Source organism: Uloborus diversus, chromosome 1, assembly GCF_026930045.1.
Source record: "Uloborus diversus isolate 005 chromosome 1, Udiv.v.3.1, whole genome shotgun sequence".
Taxonomy (NCBI): domain Eukaryota; kingdom Metazoa; phylum Arthropoda; class Arachnida; order Araneae; family Uloboridae; genus Uloborus; species Uloborus diversus.
This window is the reverse complement of record NC_072731.1, coordinates 84,517,932-84,536,339: the sequence shown is the minus strand read 5'-3', so window position 1 is coordinate 84,536,339 and position 18,408 is coordinate 84,517,932. Positions and strand designations below refer to the sequence as shown.

Sequence of the window (18,408 nt, the reverse complement as noted above, 5' to 3'; positions counted from 1 at the left end):
AATAAAGATTTAAAAGTAAACAAACAGTTCTTACTTAAAGGTATTCATCTGAAGTGTCATCAATATCGCTTTGTTGGCTGTGATTTTCACATAAGTCCTCATCACCTCCACACACACAAAGTTCAGTACATAAATTTTCTGAGATTTGCATTTACATGAAACAATGCATTTTCCCTTTACACAGCTGCATCAAACTAGCTTCAAGATGGATTCAGATGCACAAGAAAGTATACACATAACTGGAGCATAGAAGTTGTCTCTTTTTTCCCATCCGAAGTCTAACGGTGATGGTGAGTTCGGGTGCTGCTGGTCAGAAAGACGCCACTTTAATACCTGATAATGCGCTCTTAAAATGTATGGGGACAAAGATGCTCCTGTAGGAGGCAAATTTTCATTTTGAGCCTTCTGCTTTGAAAATATGAACCAACGAAGTTCTCCAATGTCAGAAATCGTGGTCAGAAGCACATACACGGAGCAAATAAATCTTTCAATAGCAACTTTATCATTTGCACTAAATTCTTCGGTTGACCCCAGATGACTCAGAGCATCAAGCGTATCTTTGTCTGCCGTCTTGTAAATTTTCCAAAAAGATGGTTTCCCCTTCCTAGCAAGTGAACCTCTTGTATCACATCCTGATACAGCATGGAGTTCTAATATTCCTTTAGTTTTTTCGGGTCCTATTGCAGTCACAATGCTGGTTAGATCGATCATTCTTCGATTACTACCTACACCAGTCAAAAATGAGCATGGGCAGTGAAATGATTTCAACCAGAACAATGTTAGTAAAAATACATCGGTGTCAGGGGAATGTATATGAATACTGGTTGCCCCTTCTCTTGAATCATGAAGACAGTGCAGTATTATTTTAATAATACCTGCCTCTTCATCTGCTTTGCAGTGCAGTCACAACACCTTTTAATGATGATTTAGCTCCACTTCTTCAGCTAACGATTAGGTTTTTTTTCAATGCTGTGTGCGTATATTAAAGCTTTATCCGCCATATAAGCTGTCAAATTATCTTTTGTTTTTATATGAGAAAGTAGGGTCTTCATCTGTACATTTTTATTAGTAGAATCAGTTATTTTGAACTCAATGGGTGTTAACGTACTCACCCTTTTTTTCTGCATGGCAGATTTCAGCGAGTTTTCAATATATGTGTCAAACACTAAGTGTGTTTCATCATAATTTAAAAGAATTTCCTTGATCTTATTATTAAATTCTGCAGCTAAATCATTACATGTTTTTACTAGCTCTGATTTCTTCATTGATTGTTGCTCAGCCATTCCATCAATAACAGCAACACTGTAAGATTTTCTATTCATTTGCTTCGGTATGTTTGAGTATTTCATAGGGTTTGGTAAATAATCTTTGATGCTACTGTCAACTTTTTCTGAGCCACATTCCTCTAAGATCTTCATTAACTTTGATTTGTTTTGGGACAATTTTATCGACCCGTCCAAATTAAACATAGACTGTGGAACAGCCGAAAATTCATATGCACCAAGTGCTGCTTTTAAATCAATGTCTACTCGGCTCCTCGATACAACTAGCAAACGGGTAAATAATGATCGATCAGCTTTTAACTGTAGAACAGTGCCAGCTATATTTGTCGCAACTTTTTCCATGCTATTTTTACATAGATTTAGTTTTTTTTTTCTTCATTGGGGCCCAGAAGTTCATATTTTCAGTTTCAATTCTCTCTCGTTTGAAAGTGGCGTACATTTCACGGCTTCTGTTTAAAATGCTTAATACATCTGTTTGTGTGTGGCTTCACTTATGTACAGTCTTTCTTGTTGTGCTAATAAGTTCACTTCCATCATATGTTATAGGGTTTGTTGATACTCTGATGGCATTATATATAGATTGCACATCTTCATGTTGTCGCTTTCCTCTTGAACCTGCCAAATGATGATGTTTACTCTTTGACATTTCATTTAATCCAATCATTGCTTTAGATTTATCAGAAAGCCTTGCCAGCTCTAGAGAGGTCAAAAAAAAAAAAAAAAAAAAAAAAAATCGCGCTAAAGTATTTTTATTTTTGAGTCATATTTACTATTCCACCAATTACTTTCATTCTCCTATTCTCTTGCTCTAAAGCTTCATCTGACCCTAAAGCACAAAATGGTACAGAAGACTTTTTAACAACGCAATTTCCTTCCATTAATTCATTCCAAAGATTTGGATGCTTAACTTTAAGATGCTTCATATCAGTCAGGTAACATGGTATTACGATACTGAAAAACTTGGTATATGTGCACATTCTTTTTTTTTTTTTTTTTTTTTTAATGTCCGGGTCATGACCTAATTTGACTGGACTACGAGGGTGAGGGTCAGAAAATCGTCCCGCAGGGGACTGTTTTGCGGTACTAGGGCGCGTTCTAAAAGATGTAAGAAAAGCTCTTCGTAAGGCGCAATTAAACAGGTTATTAGGTATTCTTTAAACGATTACACAGTTGAACCTCGTTAAAACGAGCTCAAAGGGACCTTCAAAGTAAATTTGTCCCAACAGTAGCTTGTTTTATCTGAAAAACAATAGTGCTGAGTGTGTTAAGTGATTTTCAACAGAAGGACTGGGTCCGCAAATGTAGTTCGCTTTAGCAGTAGTTCGTTATAATCGTGTTCGAATTAACGAGGTTCGACTGCACTAATGTTTAGTGATCTTAGCCTGAAAAATAGAAGTATTTTTAACTGCGACAGCTCACTAGAGATACTTTTAAGTTGCTAATTAGAGTGTGCCAAGGTAAAAAAAAGGATTTATCAGAATTTTCTTTAAAAATGAGTCAATAAACAAATAAATCAAATATTTTGTTTTTAATTTATAATAAGAAGGTGAATAAAATATAAACAAGTAAATTCACTAGAAAATTATCACAAAATACCCAAAAATAAACTCATAATTTCAAAAACTCATCAAAGCCGCCATCTTGGATTGATGACGTCATACAGGCCGTCTGACACGAATTCAAGCAAAACACCCGGTGAGGCATAGTTATATAGACCATAAGGAATATATTAAAACTGGTCTCACAATTTCCTCACGAAATTTCCCACGGAATGTAGTATGCCCCCCTACTACTATTCATTTTTGTTTGTTGTATATGCAGTATAAGGTAGATCTACCAGTGGCTGAGCACTATCCAGTGAATGAACTAACTCATAACATTTTTAAAAAATAAGCTTCCAATAGAGTTTTTTAAAATAAATTGACTACACTAGCTTTCTTTATTGATATTCTAAGCTATCTGACACCTGATTGGCTACTTTGGTCACGCAATGTTTACGATTGTGCATCACTCTAGTTCTCTGCCAAAATTGCAAGGCTCGTTTCGTGCATGCAACTATTTTGATAAATAATTTTTAACTTTTTGATAAATATTAATTTAATAAACCTTATTTTTTAATTCTGCAAAATATAAATTATGTATGCATATTTAGATTATGAATTTAAGCTGTTTCAGTTATGGAGAATGTGGAGTTTTTCAGGGAGAGGGGTGTTTAGTCACTGGGTACAAAAAACCAGTGTGAGAACATTGATAAAATTACTTTTGACATAAAAAGAAATTTGAAGTTGAAATTTGACATATTTTTTATTTTTGTACTTTTTGTAATGCAAATAGTTTAATGTGTTTTTATATATTTCATTTTATATATTCGTTCTTTATTTATTTATTTATTTTTTTTTTTTGCAAACAATACACTTTTTAGTAGAGCTTGACCAATGCATTGGCGGCAGTGGTTCAAAAATTTAGCCATTTGCATCGGCTGCCAATGCTAACTTGGAGGAAACATCGGCCCTGAAAAGAATCTAAATGCTGATGTATTGAAGACGTTTTTCGAAAAAAAGGGGAAAAGAATCTAACTCTTATTTGTCAATTTTCTACTGCATGATTAAAAGCATGGGGCCCAAAATCGGGTAACAACATAACCAACACCAGTTTTGAACTTCGGAAATATGTTGAGTTTCAGATCACTACCGATATTTTCACAATGTAACAGATACTAATCAAAGACTCACTTTGATGAGAGTTTTGAGAATTTTATGCTCTAAAATTGAAATAGTCTTTTTTTGCATGTTAATCAAGCAAGTTAGTTCGAAAAATGATGCTCAAATTTGGGGGATCAACCAATGGGTTTCTAGAATCCCAGAAATCTGCATTCGTTTTTCATGTGTAGTGCATTTAGCCCAATGTATTCCTGAATGCTAGCTTTTCTGGAACTGGACACCTCACATTTAGTTTAGTACAATTTTTTATCTTTTGACCATAGGTTGAAGCTTCCACTGCTGAGGAGTTTTGGCTTCATCTATGTCATTTATCTGTTTTGTAACCTTGTCTGCTTGTTTTTTATGAATATATTTATATATATGTGTGTGTGTATATATTAGGGTGTCTCAAGATATAATGGCAAAAAAAAAAATTGTGAAATCAAATACGCATACCCTCCAATTTTTTTCCATTTCACCTCAGAAACATGAGAAAAAAATTTTATTGCAATAAAATAAGGGGAACCCGTGCCGACTTGAGGTCAAAGTTGGATCTGAAATCCTACAGTGGAAAGATTGCTAACTGTATAATTCTTAACTACATGCAACATCAGTTTATTTAAAGCAGATATTTACAACAATATTAGACTACAAGAAACATTACTGTACATATTTTTATTTCAATGTTTGCTTTTTGCAGTCAGGATAGAGCTTTCGGAGCTCTTGAACGCAACGTAACACAAATTGTATTTGTTCCTCATCAGCTGTTAGCAAACCATGTAAATCCTGCATCATTTTTACCGCTCTTTCAGCTGCATCGTTTACTGCTCTAAACACTGAGACAGTCTTTTACACATCAAGGAATGAAATATTATTGATCATACCATACAAGCTGGATGAATTTTTGTAGAGCAGCTTTTGAGATAATTGGGTTCACGTTTCCGTACACTTGTTTAAAAAAGCACAAATCTTTTTTGGGTGCTTTGACTGCCAAAATGCATTGAAGCTATGGTTTCACGTATGGTCACACTAAAAACAAGCAGACATCAAATAATGCTTCATTTTTCTTCCTATCTAATTTTAGTTGTAAACTAAACAATAATAGTTTTAGGGAGTAAATCGCTCGAACCATCCATCGAGCTTGGTGCATGGCTCCTGATGGTCTTACTTTAATTTTTTTCCCCGTATCTTCACCTAAAAATATGATAGGCAGTTCCATCAAATCTTGATAGTCATCCCTGACCGTAGTATCAGTAAGTTTAGCACGGTAAAAGTCAAATAAATTTTCCAAGTTAGGGTACAGTTCGGGACAACTCTGCAGCTCCTCCATAGCACTGTATTTTAGCGGGATAGATCAGTTCATATATATGATGGCGGCAAGCAGAGGAAAGCATTTCTCTATCAATTTTTTGCTCAAGAATAGCGCAAGATTCACTTAAAGGACCTGTTTTGGAAGCTGTAGTATCTTAACAGAGAGTTTTAGCTTTGTCTTCGAGATTCTAATCTAAAACTGCCTTTCAAACAGCCTGTGTTTGTGCTTTTCCTGCAGAATTATCCAGTTTAGACTCAGCAATGAGTTGTTCGTCACATCCGTATAAAATAACTATAGATAAGCGACCTTCTTTTGATTTTTGAGCACAGAAAGCAGGCAACAGTTTCATATCCCAAGGTAAATTCACTACATATGGTACCTCGTACTGAAAACTAATTTCTATTCTTTCCTCGTGCTCCTTCCGCTTTTCGGTTCGAATTCTTTGAATTGAAGATTTACCTGTGGGAAATTCATCAATGTTACACCCAAGTGCGTCAATAGTAGCTTCAAGAATAAACACATAATCTCGTATACTTGGACATCTGTCCAATGAAGCAACTGGTTTTGGAATAATAAAATCGCTGCTCATTACATATTTACTTGTTCCAGGTTCTGATATACTTATTCCAGGTTATAATATACTTGTTCCAAGTTCTGATATACTTATTCCAGGTTATAATATACTTGTTCCAAGTTCTGATAAACTTGTTCCAGGTACTGATTTATATGTTTCAGGGAAATCTTCTGAATTAATATTTTCACTAGATTTCGAAGATCTCGATCTTCTTGTACAGGTTCATACCATTCCGAGGATGTCAAAGCGGAATCGTATTTAATGCGCCTGTTTTCTTCTTTGACAGCTCAAAGAGGAAATCCCATCTTCCTCTATTTCATGGGTGCAAGACCTTCCGTCTCGGGACGGATTTCCGTCTTGACAAAATTTTCGAGACGGAGGTCGGGACGGAAAGAAATTCAATGACTTTCTTTTAATTTTTAATGAAAAAAGAAAAATTGAGTGTTTGAAAAATATGCTTTAATATTACTTGACCGTTCCATAACCACGAATTTACATCGACATTCTCTCGGTTTTCTGCCATGTGCTTGTTTTGTTTGCAACGTGCTTTTGAAGGAGCGGCTTTTCGGCTTGCGCCGTTTGACTTTTTTTTAGGTATAGCTTTGTTATTTCCAACTCACTGCATTGCAGACCGAGGAGTTGCTCACTATTCTCCCTGATTTTTCGAAGCAATTGGCTCTAATTGAAAATTTAGCCTTTTCTCATGCTATTTTCGATCATCCTTTCGTTTTTTTCATTTGTGTTTTTTTTTTGCAAACTTTACACGCATAAATGAAAATTATATACGCTCTTAAAATGTCTTAAGAGTTGAATCTGCATCACCGATTGAGAGTGATTGCTGACAAGATGAAATATTTTCGCCACAGCAAAGGGCGTCCACATACCAGATAAAACAGAAACTATCAAGGATTTTGAAGATTTTAATGTAAGTGGGAATTTTGGAAATAATCGGGGGGGGGGGGGATTTCAAGCTGGTTGGAAACACCGATGGGCAAACCGTTCCTGCATTTTTGACAAAGACTTGAGGAATCACTAAATTCTAATGTCATTGAATCGAACTCTCGCTAGAATGGAAATATGGGTGGGGGGGAGAGAAAGGAAAGGAGGAAAATAACGGCAGCATGAGTTTGCGAAAAAACGCTGCTCTTGCAAAGAGGGTAATCTGTCCGCAAATTAACTCACGATACTGAGGTCTTAAAACGTTGATATCTTGGACAATCTAAGAGGGGGGGGGGGTTACTCACAGGTTACAGTATAAAATATCGAAAAGCTGAATTGAAAATATTTTTGAAGCTAGGAGTGGTTCGATATTTCTCCACTGCAAACTCTTAAAAATTTATAAGTCAAAAAGTTTTCGGCTGTCTCTAATGATGTAAAAGTGGGTTTTAAAAAAGAATCGAAGACTGGAGTCTTAAAAACATTAATTTAGGCAATCTTAGGTGAATTTATGAGAGATGGTTTTGGTGTTCTAACATGAAAATGTCTTGTAGATGATGTATTAAAAAACTATTTGAGGCTATACTTAAATGACTTAAGTTAAAGGGCATTTGCGACCCTCTCCCGAAAAGTGTTTGTAATTGAAGTCTTAAATCTTTTAGGCTGTCTTTGGCAATGTCAAGAGGGAGGGAGGGGGCTCTCTTTAGGCGAAATTCCGAAACTGGAGTCTTAAAAGCACAATTTTGGACCGTTTTGGGGTTCGGGGTTCTCCTTTCCCAAAAAATATTCACAGCTGAAGTATTCAGAACTCAGCTTTAGGTAATCTTTGGAAGATTTAAGAAGAGGGAATTCGAAGGCTTTCTCTCAATACGTTTTGGAATTTAAATTCTTAAATCTTCGGTGATGAAAAGGGTAAAACCGCAATTTTAAGTAAAATTTAGTGAACTTAGAGGAAATAGTTCGGGGGGGGGGGAGTGGTCTCTCTCCCCGAAGTATTGAAATGCTATTTTGGCTATTTTTGAGGGAGTTAAGAGTTAGGGAATTCAGGGGTCTTTCTCGAAACATTTTCGAAATTGAAGTCTTAAAACTTTAGGTTGTCTTTGGCGATGTGTGGAAGGGAGTTGCTCTCTCAATAGAAAAATAAATCTTAAACAAAAACTTACACTGCGTTTAGTAAACACAATGAGAGGGGAGGGGGGTATTCCGCACGCCCCACTCCGAAATATTTTAGTTTCTGAAATTTTAAGAGCTTTGTTTTGGGCTATCTTTGGATGACTTAAAGTGGAAGGGTGTAGGAAGATTTTTAATTAATGAATGTTGGGAAGGGTACCTTGTTTAAAAAATATACCTATTTCACTGAAGCGATTTTTTATTGCTAATTTCACCACCTGCTATCTTATAAAAGAATTTTTTTTTCAAATGAAGACTGTGGGGGAATGGTGACAGTTCATCATCATTAGTCGGCCTTACCCTTCCCCCACCTTTCCTTCTTTTCTAGTTTGTTGGTGCTACCTTGGGTAGACTTTCGAATCAGAACTGATTTATGTTGCAAAAGTGAAAATCTTATGTCCTAAGCAATTTTATTGCTACAACAAAAATGTTTAGGATCGGCAAAAAACTAATGGTGGGGTGCTGCAAACGCTTTTACCCCTTTCATTATCCAACATGGTCTAAAATTGCGTTTTTGAAACTTCAATTTCGAAATATTGCGGAAGAAGGGTTCCTGAACTCCATACCTTCAATAGTGCATTCAAATGGCATATAAACGTTATGAAATTTAAATTACAATTTCGTTTTTAAATCTTCCATTTCAGGAAAGTCCATAGCGTCCCCTCCCCCATCTTTCTTTAATATTTTTCGATGGTTGCCCAATATTGTGATTTTGGGACTATCAGTTTGAAATAATTGATGTAAGAGTCCCTGAACCCCTCCTTTCCCTGAACTTTACCAAAATGGCCTACCACAGCGTTTTTTGGATTTCAATTTGAAAAAATTTCTGGGGGGAGAGCCTTCAGACCCCCCCCCCCTTACTGCCGGATTTTAGATTTTTTGGAATTATGATGTCAAAACACTTAAATATTACAATTTTAAAGCTTAAAATTTTAATCAAACAGATTCAAAAACTGGCATTGTTAAAATGTGCAACATTTATACATACAAATTTTTCCTTAAGCCCGCATGCGGGCGGCGGGGGGGGACTGAAAATATTTTCCGTCTTGAACACATCACCAAACTTGCACCCATGCTCTATTTTGATTAACCGAAGTGCATAAGTATGTGCAATATTGAATAAATAGTTTAAATTACTCTCGAATTCTTGTTGCCGCTGCCTGAATACTTCTTGCAGTTTCTGTGCATCTTTTTGTAAGTCTCTCCAAATTTGATACAGGTTTTTAAGTTTATTCACACAATTTTGCAACGATTTGGTGCAAATGCGTGCCTTTTCCCAAAAGATGATGCTTTCCCAAATAGCGAGATTTGCAGTTTCACTGACGGTTAAATTTACTTCTCGAATGTCATAAAACAAAACAGACAGAACTTGTCCGTTAGAGGAAAATTTCAAGCCCGTAATTTGGTGTTTTACGCGACTCCAATTAAAAATATCTCTTTTTCGAACTTTGTAATTCCACTGCCATGTTTTGTTCCCTATGGAAGGACTATACTGCGCTTGCTGACAGCAATGTATTTCGTACTGACACGTTTGACGGTTTACAAATTGCCACGAATAAGCCCCCCCCCCCCCCCCAACATATATTTTTCTGTTTTCGTTTGTTTTCTGAGCACTATTCACAGCTGCTTTGAGCTTCGTGTCGCTAACGTTCGCTTGCTTATGAACACACGTGCTATTTGCATGTTTAGGCCTTTAGGCGCAAGTCGGCACGGGTTACCGTGCTTCAAATTGCATGAAACTTTTTTTTACTATGGTTTTGATATAAAAGGAAAAAAAAGTGAATATGCGTTTAAAAAAGACTACTTTTTTTGGGGGGGGGGACACCCTAATATATATAATATATATAGGTAAACAGATACAGAAATAGATAAGTTGGTAGACAAATAGATAAGTACAGTAAAACCTCTCAAATGCAGACACTAACAGGACAAATTTTTTTGCCTGCAATAGAGGGGTGTCCGCAGGATGGGGGTGTAATAATGTTAATTGACTTGGAATCTCGGGGAATTAAAAATTGTCTGCATAAGAGGGATGTCCGTTAGGAGGGGTTTTACTGTATGTAGATAGGTAGAAACAGATATATTAAGTAGATATAGATAGGTAAATCGATACACGGATAGTTGTGTATATAGAGATATATGTATATATAGGTAGATAAATAGGTATGTAAATAAGTAAATAGACTCATAGAGAGATAGATTGATGGATAGGTAGATAGAGATAAGATTGATAGATTGGTCGATAGACAGATGCGTAGAAAAATATATAAGTACACAGACAGATAGGTAAATGGATGAATAGATAGACAGATGTGTAGATGGACAAATACGTAGATATATAAATAGACCGATAGATTTGTGGGTAGACAGGTAGAGATATAGAATGATGGATAGATACATAGGTGTATAGATAGGTAGATACAGATAGATTTAAAGCTATATAGATAGATAAATAGGTATACAGGTAGGCAGATAGATAAATGAATGGATAGACAAATGGAGATCTAGATAGATGGATAGAGATATAGGAAGATCGATAAATGGGTAGAAATATAAAGATAGCGATGTATGTAGATAGAGGTATAGATAGGTAGATTGAGAGATATATATAGCAATATAGATAGATATAGACAGCTAGTTAGATAGGTCTCAAAGAAACTAATTTTCTTACCAAATACAAACCTATATTTGATGCATTGCTAGATGTAAACATCTTAATTGGTTCTTTTTTATCTTAGTGTTCAAAAATGATAGTTTATTGTTTTGGCATCATAGTGTTTATTATGTTTCTTTTAGATATATAGCCTGCAGGAAGATCATAAAGTTGAAACACCTCGTGGTGCTGAGGATCATTCCGCAATTCTGAAACTTTTAGGAGAAGTGATTGATGCACCTCAAGCAAATATTACTTCTCGATCAATTCCAGTAACTTCTGCTCAAGATATTAATGAAAAAATTGCTATCAGTGCCATTCAAAAGGAGTTAATGGAAGGAAGTTCACTTGCAGTTGCTAGTCGATCCACTAACTTACAAAATTCTGCCGTTATTCCCACCTATTCACAGGCTGGTCGAACTGGAACTCAAGTATCGGGTACACCTATGGTTCAAACGCTAACAACAGATCAAATTCTCCTTCTTCAACAGCAGCAACAGCAGCTTGTTAACAATGCTCTGCCACCTCAGTATAGTATAATTGCTAACCGTGTTAAACTACCATCTCAAACTCAATTAATAAACAGTCAAGAGCTATTAGCACAAGCTGTTCAAAGAAGAGGCCTGCAGTTAGTAAGAAGCACTTATCTGAACATAGGAAATGCTAATGTAAACCAGGTAAAATACTTCTACCTGATTCATATGGATTTTGTTTTAGAAACAATTTATATTTTGCAGATTATTTCAATTTGTATAATGTTAAAATGTATGTTAATTATTTATTAGCTAGTCTTTTCCTGAAAGTAATTTATGGTGGCAAAGGAATGATCAAATTTTTTGTTGTGTTTATTAATTGTGTATGTTGACCACTTCCATTGGTTGATACAGTCCCTTAGATGGTCGGTCAACTTGGGGATTGTACTGTAATAAATTCTAAGGAAATACGTAGAAAAAATGTAGAATGAAAAATGATTTAAACCTTTGAATGATGCCCCGGATTCGAAAATTTTTATCAGTTTGCTGATTCTTCAAAACTTGCAAGAAGCCAGTCCGATCTAAAATCATTAAACAGATGCCCGTTCATGAAGGTCATATGACTCAGGTGTTGTGAATTTAAGGGTGATTGTGGTTCAGTTATTCACCGGAATCCCAGTATATTTTGCAATGCTTTTTTTTTCACCATTTATTTATTTTTTTTTTTTTTCTTATTCCAATTTTTTTAAGGTAGCAACAGAACCTGGAAATAAGGGAATAGTTGAGGAATTTTATTCATCAGGAAATTTTGAAAAAATAACTAAAATTCAGGGAAGATTGATTAAATGAATTTTTTTTTTTTTTTTTTTTTTTGCTTTGAAAAATTTAGTACTATATTTCTATGCACATTACACACCGACAGTCTAAAAAATCACATAACCAGTTTCAGAGTATTGAACCTTTATTCAAAAAACAGGACTCACTTCAAAGACTGCTTCCATGTCTGTGGGGTTGTTTCTTTTAAATAGCTAAAATTTTCCTTTCACACATTCCATGCTACATAAAATAAATAACCCTACAGGCAGAGCTTGCCTTTAGTCATTGAAGTAATTAACTTAAAATAACTAGTGTACTTTGATCACAATTTCAAGAAGTAATCTTTATTTTTTGGATTGACTTTGATTAATGCTTAAAAATTACTTCTTTGTGCTTCTAATTAAATGACAAAAATTGAATGTCAATTTAAAATGAACTTCTTTTTTACCATCGTATTATTTGCTGCTGCTGCAGATAATACAAAGTTTTTTTTTATTTATTATTTTTCTTTTTGCATTTCAAAGTTGTTTGTTACAAATGAAATCTAAGGCTGCATAAATAAGGAAATCGTTTGAAATTGAGTTTTTTATTAGAGAGTAGCTCCATATAAATGGATGTCAAAAAGTTTGTTTTTACATAAATATGTCTATTATTTATGTAAGTGTAATTGCGTTACCGTAGAAACGTGTGACTATGGTGCAGTTTTAGTACATTTCTGACTGTAATTACTCAACATTCATTCGAAAAAAAACAAAGTTGCATTATTAATGTAGCAGGCATCGCAGCGTTCCTATATTCCTATATTTTCCTATATTTCTGAAAACGTTCCTATAATTCCTATATTTTCCTATATTTTCAGTTTCCGATTCCTTTTTTTTTTTTTTTACTTTTCCCCTCGACTTTTGGCTACCGCCTTTTCCGCGATCCACGTGCAGCCGCCATTTTATCTTTCCTACTGTGCAGGGCTCCCAAATGGTTCGCTTTTCCCGCCAAAGTCCGTGTTTTATGGTAAAGTCCGCTTTAGACTTTTGACATTATGGTCTGATTAGTTCGCTTTTATATTGTTTTTACTTAAATATCAGATTTTAAAAGTTTTTCATTTCGTTAAAAGTTACTGTTCTCCCAAGCACGCCGCCGCAGCGCGTGTTAAACAAAGTTCGTACGCCCATGAAAAACCTTGAAAAGTTCTTGGGGGGGAAAAAAAGGTCACACACACACATTTTCTAGTGTTTGAAAACCTTGAAAAAGTATAAAAAGTTTCTTTATTGCTTGAATTTATTTATTGTTTGGATTGTGCTTGTAATTCTTTTAAAAATATTTCATTAGTGCAATTTTTCTGAACATATATATTCGATATGATTTATCGCGAAAAATTGCTTTCGTGTTTGAGGTTTCAATCCTTTTGCATCTTGTTAATATTTTGATTTTTTTTACAATCCAAAGTGATTTTGACATGTGCTTACCTTAGCTTAGCTTATTTTTCGTTTAATTTCAATAATTAATGAAGGAATTATTTTGGAAACCATGGCAACATTGAACTTACTCGGCTCGGACGCGGAAAAATGCTTCTCGCTTTTGAAATTTCAATCCTTTTGCATCTTGTAAATATGTTGATGTTTTCCACAATTAGAAGTGTTTTTAGTATATGCTACTTTAGTTTAGCTTATTTTTCGTTTGATTTTAATAATTAACGAAGGAAATATTTTGGAAACCATAACAATAACATTGAGCTTATTCGGACTTCGCTGAAAATTGCATCTCGCGTTTGAAATTTCAATCCTTTTGCATCTTGTGAACATTTTGATGTTTTTGGCAATTTGAAGTTATTTTGACGTATGTTTCTATAGATTGGCTTATTTTTCGTTTAATTTCAATAGTTAACCAAGGAAATATTTTGGAAACCATAACAATAACATTGAGCTTATTCGGACTTCGCGGAAAATTGCATCTCGGGTTTGAAATTTCAATCCTTTTGCATCTTGTGAACATTTTGATGTTTTGACAATTGGAAGTTATTTTGATATATGTTGTTATAGATTAGCTTATTTTTCGTTTAATTTCAATAATTAATGAAGGAATTATTTTGGAAGCCATGGAAACATTGAACTTACTCGGATTTCGCAGAAAAATGCTTCTCGCGTTGGAAATTTCAATCCTTTTGCATCTTGTAAATATTTTGATGTTTTCCACAATTGGAAGTTATTTTGACATATGCTACCTTAGTTTAGCTTATTTTTCGTTTAATTTCAATAATTAACGAAGGAAATATTTTGAAAACCATAACAACATTGAGCTTATTCGGAATTCGCGGAAAATAGTTTCAATCCTTTTGCACCTTGTAAACATTTTGATGTTTTTGACAATTGGAAGTTATTTTGACAAATGCTACTATAGATTAGCTTATTTTTCGTTTAATTTGAATAATTAACGAAGGAATTATTTTGGAAGCCATGGCAACATTGAACTTAATCGGATTTTGCGGAAAAATGCTTCTCGCGTTGGAAATTTCAATCCTTTTGCATCTTGTAAATATTTTGATGTTTTCCACAATTGGAAGTTATTTTGACATATGCTACCTTAGTTTAGCTTATTTTTCGTTTAATTTCAATAATTAACGAAGGAAATATTTTGAAAACAATAACAACGTTGAGCTTATTCGGACTTCGCGGAAAATAATTTCAATCCTTTTGCATCTTGTAAACATTTAAATGTTTTTGACAATTGGAAGTTATTTTGACATATACTACTTTAGAATAGCTTATTTTTCATTTAATTTCAATAATTAACGTAGGAATTATTTTGGAAACCATGGTAACATTGAACTTACTCGGACTTCGCGGAAAATTGCTTTTAATGTTTGAAATTTCAATCTTTTTGAATCATGTAAATATTAAAATATTTTGCCCAATCGAATGTTATTTTCCCATATTCCAACTTAGATTAGCATGTTTTAGGTTTAATTTAGTAGAAAATAAATAAATTTATTTTATGGGAAGCATGCCAACATTGAACTTGGTTCGTGAAAATTTGCTTCTCTGAGCTTTCAATCGTTTTGCATCTTATAAATATTTTTATATTTATGGCAATTAGAAGTTATTTTGACATGCTACGTCAGATTAACTCGATTAAATTTTTACTTAAATAACTAAAAAATTAATATTTTTCGTGTTGTTTAATTCAAGCTTATTTAGTTTTCCAAACATAATTTTGATTATCATTAGCTTATTTTCGGTTATTACTGTTTTTTTGTGTGGGAGGGGGAGGGGTATTAAATTTAAACAATTGAGCACATAACATTTTAAAGTAGCGTCTGTATATGAAACAAAGTTGAATTATGTAATTATATGAAGTTGAATTTGTACATCATTTCATTGTCATGATGCCTGCTGCTGTTGTTGTCGTGTGCCAAGTAGGCTGGCAATTTGAGGTGCACTGCTTCACTTTTCCAACTGTAGAGTAATTTGGTGTGAAGTCCGACTTCTACAGTACACACATGCCATAAGGACCCCTTTATAGGGGACAAGGACAGGAGAGAGAAAGTACGTCCATGTCCGAGCCGGGATTCGAACCCGGACCTTCCTATCGCAGTCAGACTTCTCTGACCACTAGACAAGGCAGGTGGCATGATGCCTGCTAAAGGGGGGAATTTGTCCCCCCCCCCATTAAAGTTCAAAGCACTCATGGCCCTGCAATCATGGATTATTTTTTTTAACGTAAGCTTTATGATTCTTGAAAATATACTTTGAATATGAAAATTGCAAAACTATGCCTCATGTGATCTGCTTCTCTTTGTGATTGAGAATTTCAGACATTTTTAGGGAAACTTTCAATACAGTAGATCTGTTTGGTGTGTGATGGATTCATATCGGTGAAGAAGGGATATAAGTGCTATTAAAGAAGCATTACAATACAGAAAAACACAAAAATAATTTTAAAATATAGAAAGATGAAGCACAGCTTCATCTATCCTTCAGTGAGACTACCAGCATCCCTGGTTCAATTCAAAATGTATCATTACGCCCATTTAGTTCTATGGAGGCTGCCTTAAGTGCTGCGCTAAGTGCCTCCCCCCCCCCCTCCCATCCAAATGTTTGTGTAAATAATATTATTCAATGGATAAAAAGATCAGTTGTGCAGAAGGTGATAAAGGAATTGTATCATTAAAAATCAGTATTATGGTTAATTAACAAATTATTTTCAGGGATTTAGCAGCAGGCAGCTAATTTGCCTTTTGATGCTTCCTTGTGTTTAAATGAATGGTCCTCTCAAGATCCTCTTTTTAATCCTAACTGGTCCTCTTTAGTCCTCTTTTTGATTGAAATTGGTCCTCTTTTACCCTTTTCTAAAACTAAAATGTGTTGGGAGCCCTGCATTAGTTTCTAGAAAAGTGAAATTTTATCTGCACAATTGCATTCGATCCTCATTGATTTGGAGGCTTTGGTATGAACTTAAAGAAACGGTTTTGATTACTAAAATGCAGTTTCCTAACGACTTCTCATTTATTTATTTTGAAGTAATTTAAAAACCTATTTTAACTTAAATTTTCCAAAATGCATGTTTTTGTAAACAAGTGCAAGGTTCTATTTATTAATTTTTTTATGAAAGTAGTAAAAACTAACCCCCCCCCCCCCTCACTTTTTGTACTTTAAAACTTTGGGACAGTGGTGGCCACCAAGTTTTTTAGGTCTGGATTATTTTGCTTTAATGACCAAATATTTCTAAATCAAATATATATTTTACTGGGTGTCCTTCAAAGTCATGGGAAATCGTGGATTTCAACTATGATCGAATTTGGTACTGAAAAGTCAGGATTTTCAGGGGGGGAAAATGGTCAAAAAGTATCATATCAGAGATTTTTCTGAAAAAAAATCACAGTATAACATTTAAATTTTTAATTTGCATAAATTTAAATTTTTACCTGAACACTTTTTTCTAGAAAAGAAAAGGAAATTCACAATAATTTCTTTTTCACAAAAATAAAGAAAATTCACAAAAAATATTTTGCTTTTTCGCATAACGGGGACTTAAAAAATGAAACCTGGATTGACCCCTGATATTACTGTGACATGTGACTTTGATTTCAGCATATCACATGTTTCAACAACTTATAAAACTTTAAGTTTGGCTTTTACTGCATTGTCAAGTGATAACATAAATTAGAACAGAACTTCACGAATTTCATTCTACTGTACAGCTTGCCCATCGCAGTATCGGATCATGCAAAATCTTTCATTAAAAATTAGATTAGTGACACAACTATTTTAAGAAAGATTTGTGTTCATCTACAAAAAGTTTGGTCTATTTTTTTTTATTTTTAAAGAAGTATGCCTTAATATGTTTAGTACAAATTACAGTTTTACGCTCTTTTACTGTTTGTAAAATTGATTTTGTGTGTATTTTTAGACTTATTTATGCGTATGTATTGCACTTATGTCAGGTAGTGTAATTACATGTTTTTAATCGAATAGTAGTATTGCATTTTGAAAAAAAATGTCATACTGGCGAGCTTTGTTATCGAAATTCCTGTATATCCTTTTTTTTTTTCAAAATATTCCTATATTATTTCGAAAAATTCCTATATTGTTTGCAGAAAATTCCTATATTTTCCATCGAATTCCTATATTTTTTTCAGAAAATTCCTATATTTTTCCTATATTTTTGTTGGCAAATGTCACTTCTATCCCTGATGTAGTTAAGGGCCTTGGCTTTCGATTCCAACCCTGAAATAATTTGAAACTTTACCCACACATCCCTCCAGAGCAGTTTTTCTTTGTACTATTCCCGCTCTCCTCATTGCGGGTGAGAATAATACAGCACATGGTTCAACATTTTATTTTAGGTTTTGGTGGTTTGTACCATACTCTACCTCTCTTATATTTTAGAGTTGTAGCTGTAAGTTATGCTGAAAATTGAACTTTGCAGAGTCAAGTACATCATAAAATCAAGATAAAAACAAAGGCTTGATTTTCTTCATAATTTTGAAGATGGATACCAAATCTTATCTTTTTCAGGCCACTGCCAAAACTTACCTTGCTTCAACATTGTTGAAACTTAATTCCGATTAATTACTGTACCACACTCGCCCTCCAAATTGTAAGTTTACACATTTGTAACTGTAGCAACATCAAAATATTTTATTTTTGAATGAAAATTGGAGGTAACTTTCTTTATGTAATATGAAAAGGAAAAGTACATGCGAAATTGATTCCTTCATCACTCCAACTTGCTCTTTAATTCTTAGAACACGCCCCAACTTGCCATTTTATCAATAAAATGGCGCCCTGAATGCGTTTTTGTGCATGAACTGGCATCCTTTTGATTTAAGATACTTACTAGGAAAAGGAAGGAAGCCATAGTCCCCTACCCTTGTTTTCCTACAATGTAGTAGAGAGTAAACAATGTTTTTCCAATGGCCTTTCACTTTGGGAACACTACTGATAAGCAGTCTTGCATAATATAGACGAACGCGCAAACGGCGTTCGCAGAAAAATT

General features: G+C 34.2%; 1 protein-coding gene across 1 annotated transcript in view; it reads left to right on the top strand.

Annotated features, from left to right (window-relative positions):
* Positions 1-18,408, top strand: part of LOC129230774 (mucin-17-like) — a 506,717-nt gene that overhangs the window by 351,400 nt on the left and 136,909 nt on the right. Inside the window, exon 16 of the mRNA XM_054865195.1 lies at positions 10,771-11,304. Within this exon, the coding sequence (XP_054721170.1) occupies positions 10,771-11,304 (534 nt within the window). The remainder of the gene's footprint in view (positions 1-10,770; positions 11,305-18,408) is intronic.